Source organism: Sipha flava, unplaced genomic scaffold (genome assembly GCF_003268045.1).
Source record: "Sipha flava isolate LNK unplaced genomic scaffold, YSA_version1 115_pilon_pilon, whole genome shotgun sequence".
NCBI lineage: Eukaryota > Metazoa > Arthropoda > Insecta > Hemiptera > Aphididae > Sipha > Sipha flava.
Genome location: NW_020271739.1, coordinates 1,015,458 through 1,034,390, shown reverse-complemented (window position 1 = coordinate 1,034,390; position 18,933 = coordinate 1,015,458). Strand labels below are relative to the sequence as shown.

The window sequence follows — 18,933 nt, the reverse complement described above, 5'->3', positions numbered from 1 at the left end:
AACTTACAATGCTGCAATATTTTTCTGCTCTCAATCGAGACGTGAAAAATGTACAATTAATATGATAACCTTACAGAAATTAGACTTTAGACACGTGAGTCATAAATAGTTTAATACTGAAATTAAATTGATATTGACTGTTGATCAATATACTTATACCTAACTACCAATGTTAAGATATGGTGTTGGATATGGTATTACGTTCATTAAACCAAACAGTTACCAAATGTCCAAATGTATTATGAGTATATTACATTGAGAAAATACAATATACACTTTTTAATTTTATGTCATCGAAAGGTGATGAAGAGGAGTTGGGTGGATATAATAAGTTTTACTTTGCTCCACTTAAATGTATAAGACTCGGTGCCACTAATCGGACGTTAATTTTCCCTTCGTCATCGAGGAGGTAAAACTTACTCAGAGTGGCTACCTTACATCTTTCCCCTTTGATAACGAAAGACATATGATATGCGTTGACTTCGACCTGACACTACAAGTTGGTGTAGGTGTGAAACAAGAAGCTCTTCAATCATCCTTTTAAGTTATAGCCAAAATCAACGATCACATTGTTAACACCATTTCATCACATTTTTGAAAGTAAAAAAACCGGCCACACAGCTCGCTGCCCTTTTAGAGCGCCCACTGCCCAATACGGTCGGGCCGTAACACGTTTGGATATAGTAGGCCCTAAATGCAACAAGCTTGAGTACATACTTAGTATATAACTTAGTTATACTGATAACTATATACTGATTTTACTAGTTTACTTCCGGATTTAATCTTTCACAATGAATATGTGTAGTGATGTGAGTTTGTATTATACAGTGATATAAAACTGTATTATACAAGGTATACACATGATATACAATTATTTTATACAGACAGTATAAAAAAATAAAAACGAAAACGTTATTTTTAGTTATTTTTAGTAACTCAACTATTAATTTTTTAGTTGTACTTATAGAATGGATCTCCAATAAAGTACAGTATTATTATAAACTAGCTGAATTACCCGTCGTTGCCGGGTTTAAGTATATAAATGTATATAACCTGCCAAGATTAAATTTTGTTAAATCTATTGAAATTTAAATTAATTAAGATTTTTGAAATAATATTTTATACATATTAATTTAGTTTTTAAGATAATGATTATTATCATAACCTATTCGATAAGTTATAGCTTTTGGCGGCAGAAGCTTTGTTCACGATAAATTTTAGCACTAAAGGTTCAAAATAAATGTTTTACTAATAGTTTTTCAATATGTTATCTACAAAACTTCTTTGTAGACAATGTTCTTCACTGATCTATTAGTAGGCGACAAAATCACCAAGCTACTGGGTTAGCTTACGCGTGAGCAAGCTACGTAGAACTGCCCATGTGAAAAACAGTTTTCTCGCAAATCTATTCCTGCAAATTTAAGAGTTTGGCCTTGAGACTTGTTTATAGTCATTGTAAAACAGACTTTCAGGGGAAACTGCAATCGTTTAAATTCGAACGGATGATCATTCGGAATTAAAGGGATTCGTGGTACAAACACAGTTTCCCCTTTTGCACATCCTGTTAAAATTGTGGCTTCTACTATATTGCGATGTAAAGCTTTGACTTAAAACCTGGTCCCATTGCACAGTTTAGGTGGTTTCAAATTTCGCAACAACATAATAGGTGTGCCCACACGCAGAGTAAGCCTATGATATGGCATGCCCGGTGGTTTCAATGAATTTAAAAATTCAACCGGATAATTAGTTGCATCGTCCATGTTGACCACCGTATCTATAGAAGTATATACTTTTTCTTCCCCTTCGAAAGACATCAGCAGTGTATCATTGATAGCCGCCGCTTGGTCATTTTTGGAGTGAGTATAGCACGTTCACACAACCATTCCATAGGCTTATCATGAATATGAGCAATATCTGGATAAATTTTTGATATTAAATCCTGAACCGTAGTTACAACTGTACACAAATTTTCTGGGATAGTTATCATTTCATCAAACGATGGATAATCACCATTGCCAATTTCAAGTAAAAGATCTGAAAATCCACCAGCAAACTTTTCCTCTCCCAAGTGTACCCTCATATTTTTTGACAGTTTGAGTATATTAATCTTAGGCCATAAAGTAGATCTTTTAAGACATGACTTGACTTCATCAGTTCTGGTCCCTTTTGGTACTACTGGTAGAGTCTGCCTAAATTCTTCAGCCAGTAAAACCGTTACACCACCCCATTAACCTTTTATTTTCCCTTATATCCTTTAGAGATCTATTTAAAGCCTCAACACCACCCTTATGCGCCATTGTAATTTCGTCCCACACTATTAATTTTGTATCTTTTAAAACTTCCACAAAATTACTTTGTTTTGATATATTACAAAAGGGAGTGGCCGAAGTTGTTAGATTGAGTGGTAATTTGAATATAGCATGGGCCATTCGACCACCCTCGAGCAGTGTTGCTGCGATTCCAGAAGATGCTACAGCTAAGGCAATTTCGTGAGTACTTCTAACTTTCGCTAAAATCAAATTGATTAAGAAAGTTTTTCCAGTTCCACCTGGAGCATCTAAAAAGTTTATTCGACCCTCATTATTATTAACATTTGTAATAATTTGATTGATATAATTATATTATTTATTTAATTATATTGATAATAATTTGATCGCTACGACAACGACAACGACAAAGCGGCCAAGTACATATAATTTACAGCACGTGGGCATACATTTTATATAAGCAAACGTTTTCGTCACGCACAGCTATAAATATAATATGTAGGATAATCACAATAAACGACAACGGTGCTACCGCGGCTCTATCCGCCGACAACGCGTTAACGCAGACTTAGGACCTTTAGGTTAGGTTAATTAGGTTTAATAATACAAATTACATGTAAAAATTTTCTTTTACCGATTTCAACCCTTTAAATTCAAAATTTCGAAAAATCCTTTCTTAGCGCACGTCTACATCATAATAGCTATCTGTATGCCAAATTTCAGCCAGATCCGTCCAATGGTTTGAGCTGTGCGTTGATAGCAGTCAATCAACTTACTGTTTTATATATACAGATTAAAATATACAATATTATTGTAATCGCGTTAATTTAGAATTCAGGTGTTAAAAATTACTAAAATCAATTTATTGTACTATTATAATACTCAAATATTTTAAATATATGGGTACAATGAAATATTAACATTATATTGAAATAATAAGTATTAAGTATAGTTTTCTCCTTATTTATATTTAAAAAATATGTATTTCTATGTATATCATACATACGTATGTTACCTATATCATAATTGCAAATCGATAGCATAACTAAATATTAATTTGATGAATTTGGTGAATAATTCTTGTATTATGTGTTTTTTTAATTTTTTCTAACTTTTTAGTAATTTTTTTCAGTTATTCCATTTTAAAATAATTCATATTTCATAATTAACAATGGGGTGATAACCTTTGTTAAATTCCTTATAATTTAAGGTACTATAAAGTTCTATACAGTATAATACGATATTATACAAAAAATAAATAAAATACTGTATTTTAACATCACTAAATATGTGTAATCAATGAAAAAAAATATTGACTCTTGACTGAATTAATAGCATATTAGTATAATTACTGTCCCACCCGTATACGCACCGTATACCTATAATATAATACTTTATTTTACGTGTGTATATTTCTTTACAAAATTTGTTATGACTATGCAGCGTATACCCTAGTATACCCTCCAATATATCCCTGATAGACAAAGTGAAAAAAAGTCTAAGAATCTCTAAGATTTTAATTTTTCGAACAAATGATTTTCTATGATAAACTATCAAGCTACACCGAATTAATGAGGTTAGCTAAAATCAGTGAAAATTGGAGAATGCATATCCGACTGCAAACCAGTCATAAGTTTGAATACAAAAAGAAAATAAGACAAAGGGCGTTAAAAAAATCTCGTTCTTTTGATGCCGTTCAATTTTTAAGAATTCGTCGGGAATGTAATTATTTTTTCACAAAAAGGAACACAAATGAGAATACATTCCGTTCGTTGGTTTAGAAGAACTTGAATGATTTTCTTCGCTCCTCTCTTCGTTAATTTGTCCTTAGATATAAATGATTTAAATCATTTTTTTTTAACTAAGAAAATTTTTTTTTAGTCATTCAACTATACGAGGAAAAGGAATTAGTTCCTTTCTGCGAGCCAGGAAATGAAAATAATTTGGTACCAATCTAAAAAAATAAACGTGAACATGAAATAGCTATTTTTATAAAAAAAAACTGTCTAAGCACTATTTGATTGTGAAACGGGTATAACGTGTGCGGAAAAGGATTAAGCAAAAACCAAAATCCTTCATACCACACACTACCTATCCACTCTTCAGTTTTTCGATAAATTTTCATAATCGCATGCGCATGTTCAGTCCTATTTCACTTACGTTGCGAAGATATTTAAATTATTCTGTGTTGTTTTTGTTTTTCACTTGACGAAACGAGATGGTATGAATACATGAATAGTACCTGCTGCTATTAGCCCAGGATATATGGCTTTTAGTAAAATATTCTCTAACAACTAGGTAGATACACGTAGTGAGGTGCATGCGGTTAATATGATATAATATGTGCACGCATGCCCGGGAACTTGAAATATACTACAATAGAACTATGCCATTAAGCCATATTGCATTTTCAACGTTAATCGTTATTTTTATCGTCTCCGTCGCTAGTTTCATGTACTAAACTATATCTAAATCGCTCGTAATGTATATACTATATACATACTTATAAATTATTTGTGCTTAGGTTATGCAATACGTATAGAATTATAATTATAATTATCATATAATAGCTGAATTACCCATCGTTGCCGGGTTTAAGTATATAAATGTATGTAACCTGCCAAGATTAAATTTTGTTAAATCTATTGAAATTTAAATTAATTAAGATTTTTGAAATAATATTTTATACATATTAATTTAGTCATTATCATAACCTATTCGATAAGTTATAGCTTACAACTACCTGAACCTCTTTACAGTTTGGTATTCTGTTGAATACATATAGCATCTCACTTCTCCGAATATTTTACCTTTTGTCAATAAGTTCATGGTCTTTTTGACTTTTAACCGAAACACTCTTGCAATTATATCATGTCGATCATATGATCTTTGACCGGGAAGTAACAGCTCTTTTATCTCGTCCCAGCGAGGATTACATGTAAAAGTAATAAAAAGGTCAGGACGACCGTAATGTCTAACGTAGGTCATAGCATCTTGTGTTCTTTCGTGCATGTACCTTGGCCCACCAGTAAAAGTTGACGGGAGTATAACCATTCGGTCTAACTGATTAGCTTCTATGTCTCGTCGTCCAATCGCATCTTTTAAATCAATATAACTATCTGCACGCAATTTGGCTTGGTTGTTTTTGATGTAATTTAGTCTTTCAGTTTCAATTTTGGCGTATTCATCTACCAAATATTGACTGAAAAGAAAACGATAATTAACTAAATCGTTGTCTTCTCCTTCTCTGACCATTATTCTATAAGAGTAAAAACTTGATGCAGAGACAGTTTTTTTAAGCGGTAACTTGGTTTTTGGAACGCGTTGTGGTATATTGATTGCATACCCATCATCCCCCCCAACAAAACATTAAAGGATACTGCAGTGCGTCGTATGCTCGATGTATCTCACTGATACGGTGAAGCGAGTTACTTCGGTTTTCGAGGATGATGTCTCTTCGATCAAACTGCTGATCTACTAACACTAAAGCAACTTCATTTGCCGTTGATGCATTTATATATGCATTTATATAACTATGCATTATACCTGCCTCTATGTTCTTCTGGTGGTTTTTTATCTGCATGTATTACAACTTTAAATGACTCTGAAGGAGGTATTTTATCGATGGTAAATTGTAATGATCAATTGTAAATTATGCGGTGGCATGCCTAGTAAATTCAATGAGTTTAAAAACTCTGTTGGATAATATACAACTTCAGTAGCATCGCAAACTGTATCTAGATTTGTATGACACCAAGTTTTCTGGTAACAAATTTTGTATCTTGAGATTCAATTCGTTGACCTCCACATTTTTTGCTACTAAAATTGCTCTTTCTGCCAGCCACTCATGATTTGTGTATTGTCTGTGTATACTGGGACATATCTAGTCAATGAGAGCATCTTGCGAATAAATGATTGTGCAGAAATCGTTCGATAATTTTATACATCCCGTTTCATCTGTAGTAACTTTCCCATCTCCAATATCTAACAATTGTTTTGAGAATCTTTTGCACGCAGCTTTTTTTGATTGAATCGAAATCGAAGTATCGAAATCGTTCGCTATCTATCTTTATATATATTTCGACCATGAATTGTTGACAAAGCTTATGCATCGTAAAATAACTTAGTCCTGATCGCGTCTAATCATCAACCGATATGCATAATAATTTTTTGAACTAACATTCTTATTTGTTTTGGCACCTGTTGTGGGATCTTTTTGTTTAATATTTATGCAATACCCGTCATTTACTACCAAAAATAAAATTAATAGTTTTTAAATAGTTTTTAATAGTTTTTTAATAATTTTTTAATAGTTTTATTTAATTTAATTCATTTTCAATAGCGCAGTTATCGACCTGGTCAAAAAACATTAAACCGATTTCAACCCTTTAAATTCAAAATTTCGAAAAATCCTTTCTTAGCACACGTCTACATCATAATAGCTATCTGTATGCCAAATTTCAGCCAGATCCGTCCAATGGTTTGAGCTGTGCGTTGATAGCAGTCAATCAGCTTACTGTTTTATACAGTGGCGTAGATACAATTTTTTTCTGGGGGGGGTTGTTTAAGAGTAAGTTCTTAAGTGTTCTTAGTATATCTTAAAACGAGGTCATATGTAATAATATTACATTTAAAATGGTATTATTATTATGTCCCGTATTTAATGAAAATTATTTTGTTACTCAATTTTTAATATATACCTAATCATAGTAAAATCAAAATATTTTACTATAATATGTAAATATTAATAAATAATAATCAAATATCAATAAAAAAAATTTGTGGGGGGAGGGTGGAAACCCCTTACACCCTCCCCGTAACTACGCCACTGGTTTTATATATACAGATATCCTCTCATTTTACATACCCTATGTTACGCACAAAATGTGCTTCGTGCTCATACCATATGTGTACAGGGTAAAAGATGATTAATCAATTACGTGTCAAAACTGTATAACAATCAAATATAATAATAATATTTTTATTTTTATTTTTATTTCGTGGCTCGAGATCAAAAATGAACACGTGTTTCATTCAAATAACTTATTGTTTCATTATATTTCTCTGATTCGTAAGCAGTTATTCGTAAGCAGTTATAATGGAAATATTTTCCTAAGAATTTTTATTTTTATATTTTCGTTTTATGACAATTTCGTTGTGTCTTCAAAACAAACTGATTGCTATGAAAAATAATTTAAATTTCAATTAAAATCAGTCACGGGTTTTTTTGCAACCCGTAATAGTTAGATCTTGGTAATAGTTCCAACAATATATTTTAACACTTTTAAACAGCAATTTTACATTGTTCACTGTACCAAGTTATTGACTTTAATCGCTCGTGAGATATCTATACTCACAACTTGACTTTATTTAATTTACTAGACATTCATCTATACGAGATTTGTGGTTTTTGCTAGACCATTTATTAAGTCCATTTTTTTTTAATAGTGAAATTCGTCTTTTGACGGCAGTTCGGCTCGATGAAAACCTATTACCTTGAGGATGTAATAATAAAAAATATAAGTTCTTACATTTGATCGACATCTGGACAACTGCGGTAGCTAGAGAATAACGAAAAGAATCACAGCAGTTCAAGATAAATGATTGATTGCAGTGTCTTATTAGTTTTTGTTCGTGAAGCGACTGCCGTGTCATAATAATACAGTTTATTCGATTGATCGTACCCTACCCCACATAGCATAAATATATTTATTCAATATTTTAAAAAAATTTAAATAACTGATAAATGTTTAATATCCATCGGTTATACATTATTGAATAATGAATTAAGTAACATTATTAATTAATAATTTTAAATTTTCATTGGTTTTGAAATATTTGATTTCAAATGTTTATAAATTCTTAATAAGTATATGTGTCAGGTGCAACATGAAAAATCAAATATATATGAACGTTGTATAAAGTTTTTATTCCAAGTTTTTATATTCCAATAATATCTAAATATTGTTTCAATCGTTATGATGGACAAATGATATGCGATACGTACATGATTAATAGTATCTCTTATATACATAGGCATATCTAGGTGGGCTTGGGGGGCTTAGCCCCCCCAGAATTATTTGTATTATTCTTGCTCATTTCGTCAAGTAGTCTTATTTTCATTTAGTTTAATGTTTTTTTTTTTTATTATTATTATTTTTGTTTTTGCAGCCCCTCCCCCCAATATATTTGATCACCCTACGCCTATGCTTATATACCGTCACGATCAATGACCAATCAACACGCATACACATATCGCATAATATTTATATTTTTATTAATTGTCTATTTTATGAATACTCATATCAGATGATTAAGACGTCACCACCCACTAGAACGATCGCGAAGTTATAATACAATTATAATTCCTACATTTGTAAGCATTTTTAACTGTCGTAAAACCTTTGAAATGAGAGGTATAGTTCCTCCGTGTGTTAGGTTAAGTTGCGTTGTGTACACATATCGCTGCGAGTTTTTACAATATATTTTCCAATACGCAAATCATCACATTAAATTATTATTAGTATTACCAGTATAGTAAATCTCCAAAGTCAGTCGAATATGTAATAAGGGTGGGTAAAAGTTTTAATCTGGATAATCCGTATTCATCGAATTCCTTCAGCATTAGATGACATTATTCTTATTATATATGTTTATTTGTATATATGTATTATATTGTAGATTTTCATACGATTAAATTTTTTTCTTCGACGTCTATAATTCATCATAAATTATTTATAATTTTTAATAGTGTTGAGTTTCACCACAAATTAATTTAACTATGATAATAATAAAATATAATATATATTCTCGTGTCACGGTTTTTGTTGTCACACTCCTTTAAAAAGGCTCCACCGATTTTAATGAAATTTTTTTTGTATATTTGATAGGAATAAGAATAGATCACAAAATATTTTCCATTTTCCTACCTTCAATCCTTATTTTTTAATCAAGATTTAAGTATTTTTGTGGGAAGTCACGTGGTAAAAGATGAGGGTAACTCGGTCGACCAGTCTCCTTGAAATCCGTCTCCTTGGTAAAATACTAGAATAATATAAATATACAAATATTATATATATTTTATATCATTCAATTATATTATTATATTATATTATCTAGAGAAAGTATAAAACAAAGGCGTCCCACGTATATCCCTGATTTTAATGCAGGTTTTTTAATTAATAGAGTGATTCAAGAGAAAGGTTTTTTGTAAAAAAAAAAAAAAAAGAAAAGATTAAAGACTGTATTGAACTGAGTAAACAGTACCTAATTTGTACAAAAATTATAAAGTCATGTCAGGAAGACGTCTTCGTTCGAATATACAGTAGTACAGCCGTAGTATAATGAATGCCAAAAGAGCACGTTTAGCAAGAAATGAAGAATCGTCGTGAGGCTCGCCTCAGCCATCTTCAGGAAAGATATGGAGTTCAGAGAGCCAGATAATTGTCTGTAGAGTGCGAGGCTCGCCTCAGTCAGGATAGGGATAGACATCGAATACAGAGGGCCAGCGAATAGTCCGCACAGACACACAGTAACACCGAACATAACGAACAATCGAACAGCCACCGATCCGAGAGTAACTAATTCATGAGTAATTTAAGAAAATTTTGCCATGAATTACGATCCTTCGATTCCTTACAAGGACGATTGTATAGTATCAATAGATACCATACCAGTAATGTGTGAACATTTCTTAGCATTGGAATTCAAGAAAGAATTTAAACGCATGTGTTACTTACAAGGAAAAGTAAAATTAGAAGAAATTCTTCCTCTGCCTGAACTACTACACTCTCTCCTTACGGATGATCATCCAAAATCCATACAATTCATGCGCAATATACACCGTTATAATAACGCATTTCAAATGACGTCTTTTCAATAGTAAGCAAGCCGTTGAGCGTTGTTGTGTGCCAACATTTAAAATTCAAGGGCAAGTGTATCACTTGCTGGGAGCTTGCTACCACATCGACCCGATGATCACAAATGTCTATAAATCTATTTTATTGCATATCCAAATAATACTAGAGAAGAGCTGGAGCGGGTCACTAGTTATTATTACATATTATTATAATTATATATATAATCAATTTCGTTCAAACTACACTCATGGCCGCCTAAACCCACGGACATAGCCTACGGTAGGCGAAAACAACAAGAATGCCGAACCAACACCAGCTACTCCTCAACAACCGTAAAGCATAAAATATTGTCTCTATGAAATTCCCTTTTTTTTTTATTTATTATTACCTTTTTAAAATGTATTTCTGATCCTTTCGAATTATCTTAACAAAAAATAATCTGGTTGCGTAACATATTATTATTATTATTATTATAAAAGATATAAAATAAAAAAAAACAAATTACGCAACTGAAATACTCCGGTAACCGTTCGCGGAGCCGCGTAGTGCCAAAAAATCATATCCAATGCATTCCCCCTCTCTCCTGTTTTGCCGACTATTTCCTTTCAATTACATACATTTTTTTTTATTTTAAATTTATTATTTCATGTAAAAAACTATTATTATTATTATTATTATTATTAATTTAATCATCATTGTAATAAAATAAAATTCAATTCAATATTTTCAAATTTTAACATAAGTGAATAAGAAACCCACGAGCTCAATCGCATACGTATACGCGATTTGGCCTGTGGATCACCAGCAGAGTGTTCCCCTCGGCTAGTGGGTACAATTAAGCTCCCTAAAAAGAAAAGGGGCTGAAAGGTTACGAACTTAATAATATTTTTGTGATCATTTTATTACGATAGTGAAAATCATAAATTAAGTTTAACTAAAAAATATATAAAAATTTAAAAATTAAAATATTCATTAACTGTTAGGCGGTACAAAATTCAATGAGTTACCTAGTATAAAATAAAATAATCGGAATACCGTTTCTCATCAGTAAATACAACAATTTTGTCGATTTGTATGTTTGTTACAATAAACAATGACAGCAAGACGCAAGCAGGCCAATTTGCGCCGTCAAACGAATAGAACAACAAACATGTGAAATAGTAAAACAGAAAAAACAGACAAATACTCGTAAATCCAACAAGATAACGACACGGTTACAAACGTCGACGGATATCCAATTTATTGCCGAAGAAATACTGATAATGGCATACAATCATTCACGATAAATATCAATAACGCACGCTTCAAGTGCACCATTAAATGATTTGAATTTCTTAAAAGATCTGCATAAGGTAATGGAATCTATAAATTGGCATTAAAAGTATTTTCGGGACATTTATGGTATCTTAGTTATACAGTTACACTTAGTTATACATTAATTGGCTTAGTATTTTTTGACTAGCGAGCTTCAGATGAAATTAAACTCAAAATGTCTAAAGCATTAGATAAATGTGGGGCTGATAACCCAGAACCAAGAATAAAACTATCAAAAATTCTTATTTTAAATAGTGAATTTCTGACAAATAATACGTATAAACTTTTTATGGTTATTAATATTAAAATTGAATTTTTAAAAATTCATCCAAAAGCTTGGAAAAATAACAACGAATATCTTGATGCGTGTGAAAAAAATTAAAAAATTTTAAGTGGTAAATGACGTAGCAAAAACATTGATGACATAATTTAATGGAACTCTTACCAACCAAAGAGATCAACAGCATTATCTTCTTCAAGTCATCAAAAAACATATACTTTTACCTACCATTAACTTGAATATGCACCATTCTAAATGTTGTAATTAGATCTGAACTATTTAGTAGTATACGACAGCCATCCCGATTTTCGTCTTTTATAACTTTTGCCCTAATATACCATACTAGACAGACGCATAGAAGCTGTTTCTAAAAATAAGTTAGTATGTTTATATCTTGCAGGTTTATCGAGTATAAATGATAAAATCAGTATTTCCTCAGAAGTGCAAATACTCAATGTATTAAGTCAAATTGTGCAATGACGATGTAACGCGATGGATCTATAATTTAAGCGACTACGTTGAACTGATCTGTAGAATCGAATCCAATTTTTATGAATTTGCGAAGTCGTTATAGTGTAGTTGCATCGATGAGGCTTATTCTGTGGTCTAGGTGAAATATATTTGTAATTCTTAGCAGCAGAATTGTTGGTGATTTGACTGGCCATAGTGTAATATTTTATAACACCCGGAAAAAAAATGAGAAAAGACCTGTACTAGTTGTGATGTCTGGAAAGCGACTAATTTAAATGTTGCTTTTGCAGAGATGTCTTGCTATAGCTTATCTTATTATAAGAAATGGTATAACGTACAGAATTCGACCGGCATGCAAATCAATTTAAAAATATTTATTGTCTTTCTTGAATCAATAAATGTAATCAATAAATCAATAAATGAATGTAAAATAACTTTCTGTTATATATTTGCTAAGTATAGTCTAATGATTCGATAATATTAACACTTTAAATAACTATATTATTACACTAATATAATTCGGTAAAATAATAATATACACATGAAAAATATTAAAGGAGGTGTAGTAGGGTTATTCAGTATTAAAAGTTAATAGTGATGAATTTATCATTATGTAACATAATTTTAAATAATACATATATGAGTGGAAGTATAAGGGGAGAGGGATATTACGGGAAAATATTCCAGTAACGGGAAGATAAAAGGAAAGAGTATAGATAGGTTACGTGAACGACCGGGTGGTGCAAATAAAATTAAAAAAATTGAAGAAAAAAAATGAAAATAAAAAATAAAAATGAAAAATGAGCAGAGGCGATGGTGGTGATGACTGAGCGGCATTTGCGGTAGCTTTAGCAGGGTGGCGGGTGGTGTATATAACTGTGGGTGTCATTTTTTAATTTAAATCACTTTGACGATAGCGAATTTATCTTATACGGTCCCTCGCTCGTACGCGTAGTACATGTAGTCAGCGGGCGACGAATAAACAGAATATTATACATATTTGGAAACGTTCATGAACTCTCTTCCACAACAACTGCTACGTAAAATTTGTTCATTGACGCGAGGTCACAGAAATGGTGCAAAAACATCGTCCGGGTGTTCATCTGTGCCACCGATTTAAATGATTAATTCGCGAACGAAATAGTATTTTACGGCGCCGCAGCGGACAATGACCACCAGTCTGTTTTTCGACCCTATTATTTTTTATTAATATTAAAATTGTATTTACAATCTATGTACGACAATTATAATAAGTAAATGTGATACATACAGAAATTATTATAGGATGGTTTAATTGGCTCGAGGTAGAAAACCGTTCAGCAACAGTACGTCCTATTTAATCCGATGGATTTCTAATGGACAGGAAACCCATTTCGAAACTAAACACGAACATGCAACGCACGAATCGGATAACGGATATTAAAAGGTTTTTGAAAAAAAAAAACAGCCACCAACTCCTCCGCAGTGCACACATCACATAACAACAAACACTTAGTGAACTGATCATTGTTGAGAGTATCGAGTATAACAGACCGAACTAGAACAATAATAATGTTAAAATGTTTCGCTCGAAATGGTCGTGATTAGATTTTGTGTACTGCTGCAGGTTCTATAAAACCCGCGCCGCGAGGGTAATCCGAAGTGAACGCGTCTTAACGCGTTTTCCCGTTACGCTGCGCGAATTCTAAATAACAATTATATGTTAGATAATTGAACGGTTTGAAATGGAATTCGATTATTTGTTCGCGTAGACGTTACCGGAAGATATGTTATCGTTCGACATTTTCAAGCGTAAAACTGTTCTAAGTCGTGACGTTAGTTTAAATCCGACACTCGATGGCTATCGATAACCGATTTAAAGAAACTTGACAACCATTGCATATATTCAAAATAAAAATAAAAATACGGCACCGTATTTTGAAGACGTAGCAATGTTCAAGGCAAATAAGTATAAATTTTTATTTCCATCCAAATCGCCATTGTGCCCGCGTGTTTATTCCTGCACAATTGCAGTTGTAGTTTTTAACTTGTGCGCGGGATGAATCATATTGTATGTACAGCACAGGCGCGTTTTCAGACTGGTGGCCGAGGGGGTACAAAAAATGTTAAAACCATGAGAACTAATTTTTTTTTTTTTAGCCATAAAGAAATGTTTATTTTTTATGTTAAAAAACTTGTAGTTATAGGAATATTTTTTAATCAAAATCAAAAAGTATATTGGCGTATCAAAACAATAAAAATAATTTTTTTTTTTTTCGTTTATTATAACTTAAAATGTTTCAACACACTGGGTGTTATTACAAGTATTTTGACAGTTTTAAATTTTATAAGTAACATATTTATAATATAAGTAATATTGATAATAATGATACTAAATAATGAATGTTAAGGTAAGATAATTGAGATTATTGTTAAGAATACAATTTTACGTTTTTAAATAGAATTAATGAGGATATTTATTAATATAATTATAAAAGGAAAAGAGATAAGACTATGGAATACTGCTATTAACTTTAAAAAAATACATTTAAAACTAAAATAAAACACATACTACTGTACTGTGCTCTATTGGTATTGCCAGTACCGAGTACAGACCGCAAGACTATTTTTTTCATCCGGTTTTGATTTTGTTGTAAATAAACAGTTCATCGAGAGGGGTGGGCACTTCCTACTCGACCCTTCTCGAAACACACCTGTGATGTACAGTAGTTATCAATACTATAATATTAATTACTGCGAAGCGGCGGTAAATTACTACCGCCTTCGGTTTTATGATTGATTTGATATTTTCGAGCCAGTGTATATATAAACACGCATTATACAATATCCTTGCAACGCTTGTCACTTGTGGCCGCATAAAATATTTATCGTTTCGTCGCTCGAAATTTACATTTATATTATTATTAGTCCAAAACGTAATCGTAATCGGCGCGATTTCAAGTGCACGCTACTCGGCCGGCATTTACGGTTACAGGTAAACACGTTATATTCCTATTAACAAAATACTACAAAATTATTTATGTGCACACCGCAATAGATGTTTATGGGCGCAAAGGAACGCGTAGTACTGTTTCGTCTGTGTTGTCCCGGACTGTCCTTCGAACCATATTTTTTTAACACTGTGTTACAACAATCAGGTGTACACGCATAACTGCTGTATTTAATACTTTCTGTAATAGGTGAACATCATTATGTTACTTATTTGATAGACATAAATCTTAGGAGATTTACGAGCCATAAGACAGACCTGTAACAAGGTTGTAAATATTAACCATAGAGTGCATAGCGCAGATATAGTCTAGGCAGTTATGTCTCGGGGATTTCACTAGGTTTCATTCTATCAGCGAAAGTCCTGTAATGAATTAAATCGAACATAAATTAACTGTGGGTTATTATATGTCTTTAAATCAATTATTCATTAACTATTATATTATAAATTAAATGATATTACCTCTCTGATCCTTGCCTGTTGAAACCGTAGCCAATATATGAGGTGTTAAATGTGATGACCAATAAAGCAAGAAAAACTTTTTTCTTTAATTTACAATAATACTTATTAATTTATTTAATTTCTTCAACATATCTTAACGTACATATATTTTAAACATTACAATTAACATATAATATACCTTATTGTATAGACGATCTGCGTAGTCTTTCAATGCTTTTGACCGTCTACACCAATAGACAATAATAACGCGTATGGCCCAGTGGCTAAAAACGGAGCTCCTTATATCTAATATTATATGTATGTATGTGTGTGTGTGTGTGTGTGTGTGTGTGTGTGTGTGTGTGTCTTATCTTATTCTTAACGACTAACAATTATTGTAATTATTTTATTTTATATATATATATTGAATCTAAAAAGATATAATGGTTTAAACGCACATCATTACAGTCCGCTAACATTTTATGTGTACCTGTCATGTGAATGCGTTTTAGATCAGAGGTCACCAACCTGTGAATCACTCAGTCTTTATTAGAGTTCCGACAACACGTCTTCGACTTAGTACTTATTTTCTATTAAAGTTTATCGTAACATAACAATTTAAATCTTAATTTAAACGAACCAATCGATCGAGTGATACAGAATCCGGAAGCAGATTTGAATTCGTCTTTATATTTTCTTTAGATCAAATTTCGAAAAAAATTAAATTTATTGATTATTGAGTTTCTAACTTTTTTAATTATATTTTGTAGGAATTAAGGAAATAAAATAAAAATTGGGGATTTTCATCAAAATAAAACTTGATAATGAACTCAAATCCGTTTTTATTTTCCTCGTCGCTTCACTTGATCGATTGGAATGAAAATATACATTTAAATTGTTATGTTGCACGTGTGATAGACAGCACAATATCACCGCTTTCGATTTAGTTAACGCCAAAATGGATGAGCAACAAAATTTTTTCATACAACAGTGGACGGTCGTCAATGACGTAGTCTGTGATTATGCCTTTTCTTGCTACAGTTATGACGAAACATGAATAATGAAACAACGTTCGTACATGGGCGGTACTGTTAATACAAAGAAGCGTTTAAAACCGCAACGTTGTTAATAAAATATATTATTATCTAATATTTTTATTATGAAGAAAAGAAAATCTGTAAATTTCTTTTGATACCATAAAATCTAGCATATAATAATCCTTTGAAGAAAAAACCAAAAAAACAAAAGTTTTTAAAAATTAAATATTGTTCCAATACAATATACAAATAACTAATATTAAAAAGGTATACATTCAATTGTAACTACACTAAAATAAAAATAATCAAAATGAAACAAATATGGAAAACGATGAGAGAAAAAAAGGATCGAAAACCGAAATACCCATAACGGAATTTTCTCGTGGCTCACAATAAATATTATTAATCATAGATAGTTTTATCGTTACACGAATCTTGATTACGTGTTGGCATAACACAACAATATCAATGCATGTGCCAGCTGAAGGACTGCAGTTTTTCCACTCACAATTCGGAATTATATTTAAGTTTTCGATGGATTTAAAAGACCTAAAGATTTTACAAGAAGAACAAATAATATACATGTATAAAATAAAATAAAACAAAGTGTTTTTTTTTTTTTTAATTGAAAATGAGATCCATCATTTGGAAAATTGGACTTATAACATTTTTATCGTTATGTTATGTAACCAATGGGATACTACTGGATTAATAAATACTCTAAAAAAAGTTTAAAACAAGTTCCTACGGTTTTTAGCTTTCAAGTTGAATATATCTAGAACTCCCCATACATCTTACCATCCTTTACTTACTTATCTGAATCTGGAATCCCTTAAACAACGTAGAATCAAACTTGATTTATATTTTATTTTTAAGTTATTAAATGGTTATATTGATTGTCCTAACCTCTTATCTCATCTGTCGTTCAAAGTTTCCCCAGCTCACACCCGATCAACTAACCTAATTTATTTAAAATCTCAAACTACAAATTATGCAACTAACACACCACTCTTGAGAATCATGAACTCTATAAATAACTATAATATTGATCCGTTTTTTTTTCTACTTCCTTCAACTTTTATAAAAATCATATTTCAGCTGAACTAACAGTACATATAACTTAATATGTTTATTTAATATTAATTGTATTTTATTTTATAATTTTTTGTTGAACTAAACTTTAATTTATTCTGTATTTTTTTTAATAATTTTCTCGAAAGCTTTTTTAAAATGTATTCATGTAATTGGGTCTTAACCCGTATATTATTTCAATAAATAAATAAATACCGATTCGAAAGTTTTTTCTTATAAATTACGTACCTCTGTAAATGTATATGTAAGCTATATAAATAAAAATAATTAATACACGTTTTGTTTTTTTCTATTCATTGTTAAAACCAAAGTTTGACTGTTTTGAGCGCTGTTCTGTACCTATATATCATACATAGTTATTAGTGCGAAATTAGGCTGAATCATATTCCGAATCGTTAACGAATTGCACACTGTTTATCTTCTTTATTTTTCCGTAAGGTATATTTTAAATAAACTTTAATTGTTTTATATTTTTTTATGATAAATACTTTTAATTACCCTCATAGTGTAATATAATAAATAGTACTTGAAAAATAATAAAATTTTCAAATATATACTTTTTCGTACTGCACACTTAAGTGATTTTGTCATACTCCCCTTTCAAAAATATGTAAAATTAAAAACAAATACCATAATATAGAAAATAGAACCACAACACACTTTTTAATTCCATGCTACACGCTTAACGTTTCGTATTACACAAAGTGTGTCGTACTGCTCACAATTTTAGTCCCTGAATTAAATATAAGGAAATCGTAATGATTTTTCCTAGGGCCTCGTAAAACCTTGCGACAGCACTGGTAAAGCCGTTGGTAAAATCGGTTTTCGCGCTGTGTTGCGGACTACGGTAGATTCGGCCGAAAGTGGTAGACCGCTGGCCAGCTAACAAGTGGGCCCTCGTCGTCGATCGATATTGGATATTCACCGGTCGCCGTTCTCAACCACCGTCGTTGTTGCGTCCACATTGGTCAGCGTCAATCCTTGTCCACCGTCATCGATCATCGTCAGTCACTGTTAATTCTCATCCGTTGGTGTCGTCACCGTTTTCCAACCGGCGGCGTCGTTCTCGTTCTGTTCGGTTATTTCATTAAGAAATTGATTGAAAGAGTCTGATTAGAGATAAAGATAACATTATTTTGCTTTACTTTGTTTGTAGTTCTTTGTTATATTGTTGGGATATAAT

At 31.4% G+C, this 18,933-nt stretch overlaps 1 protein-coding gene across 1 annotated transcript; it reads right to left on the bottom strand.

The window, feature by feature from the left end:
* Nucleotides 1–1,813: 1,813 nt before the first annotated feature.
* On the bottom strand, nt 1,814–18,752 carry LOC112691060. The gene is made up of 4 exons (XM_025565194.1): nt 18,676–18,752; nt 15,643–15,725; nt 2,354–2,557; nt 1,814–2,196 (listed from the first exon to the last, which is right to left on the bottom strand). The coding sequence occupies exons 1-4, from the start codon at nt 18,750–18,752 to the stop codon at nt 1,814–1,816; spliced, it is 747 nt and encodes a 248-aa protein (XP_025420979.1).
* Nucleotides 18,753–18,933: the final 181 nt, after the last annotated feature.

Bases quoted from the DNA above. Each gene is read 5' to 3' on its own strand.
- LOC112691060 (XM_025565194.1), bottom strand. From the start codon at position 18,752: ATGATCGATGACGGTGGACAAGGATTGACGCTGACCAATGTGGACGCA. The intron at 15,726-18,675 runs GTGAATATCCAA...TGTAAATTAAAG, and splicing joins GTGGTTGAGAACGGCGACCG to AAAAAAGTTTTTCTTGCTTT. The intron at 2,558-15,642 runs GTAATATCATTT...TAAACTTTTTAG, and splicing joins AACAGGCAAGGATCAGAGAG to ATGCTCCAGGTGGAACTGGA.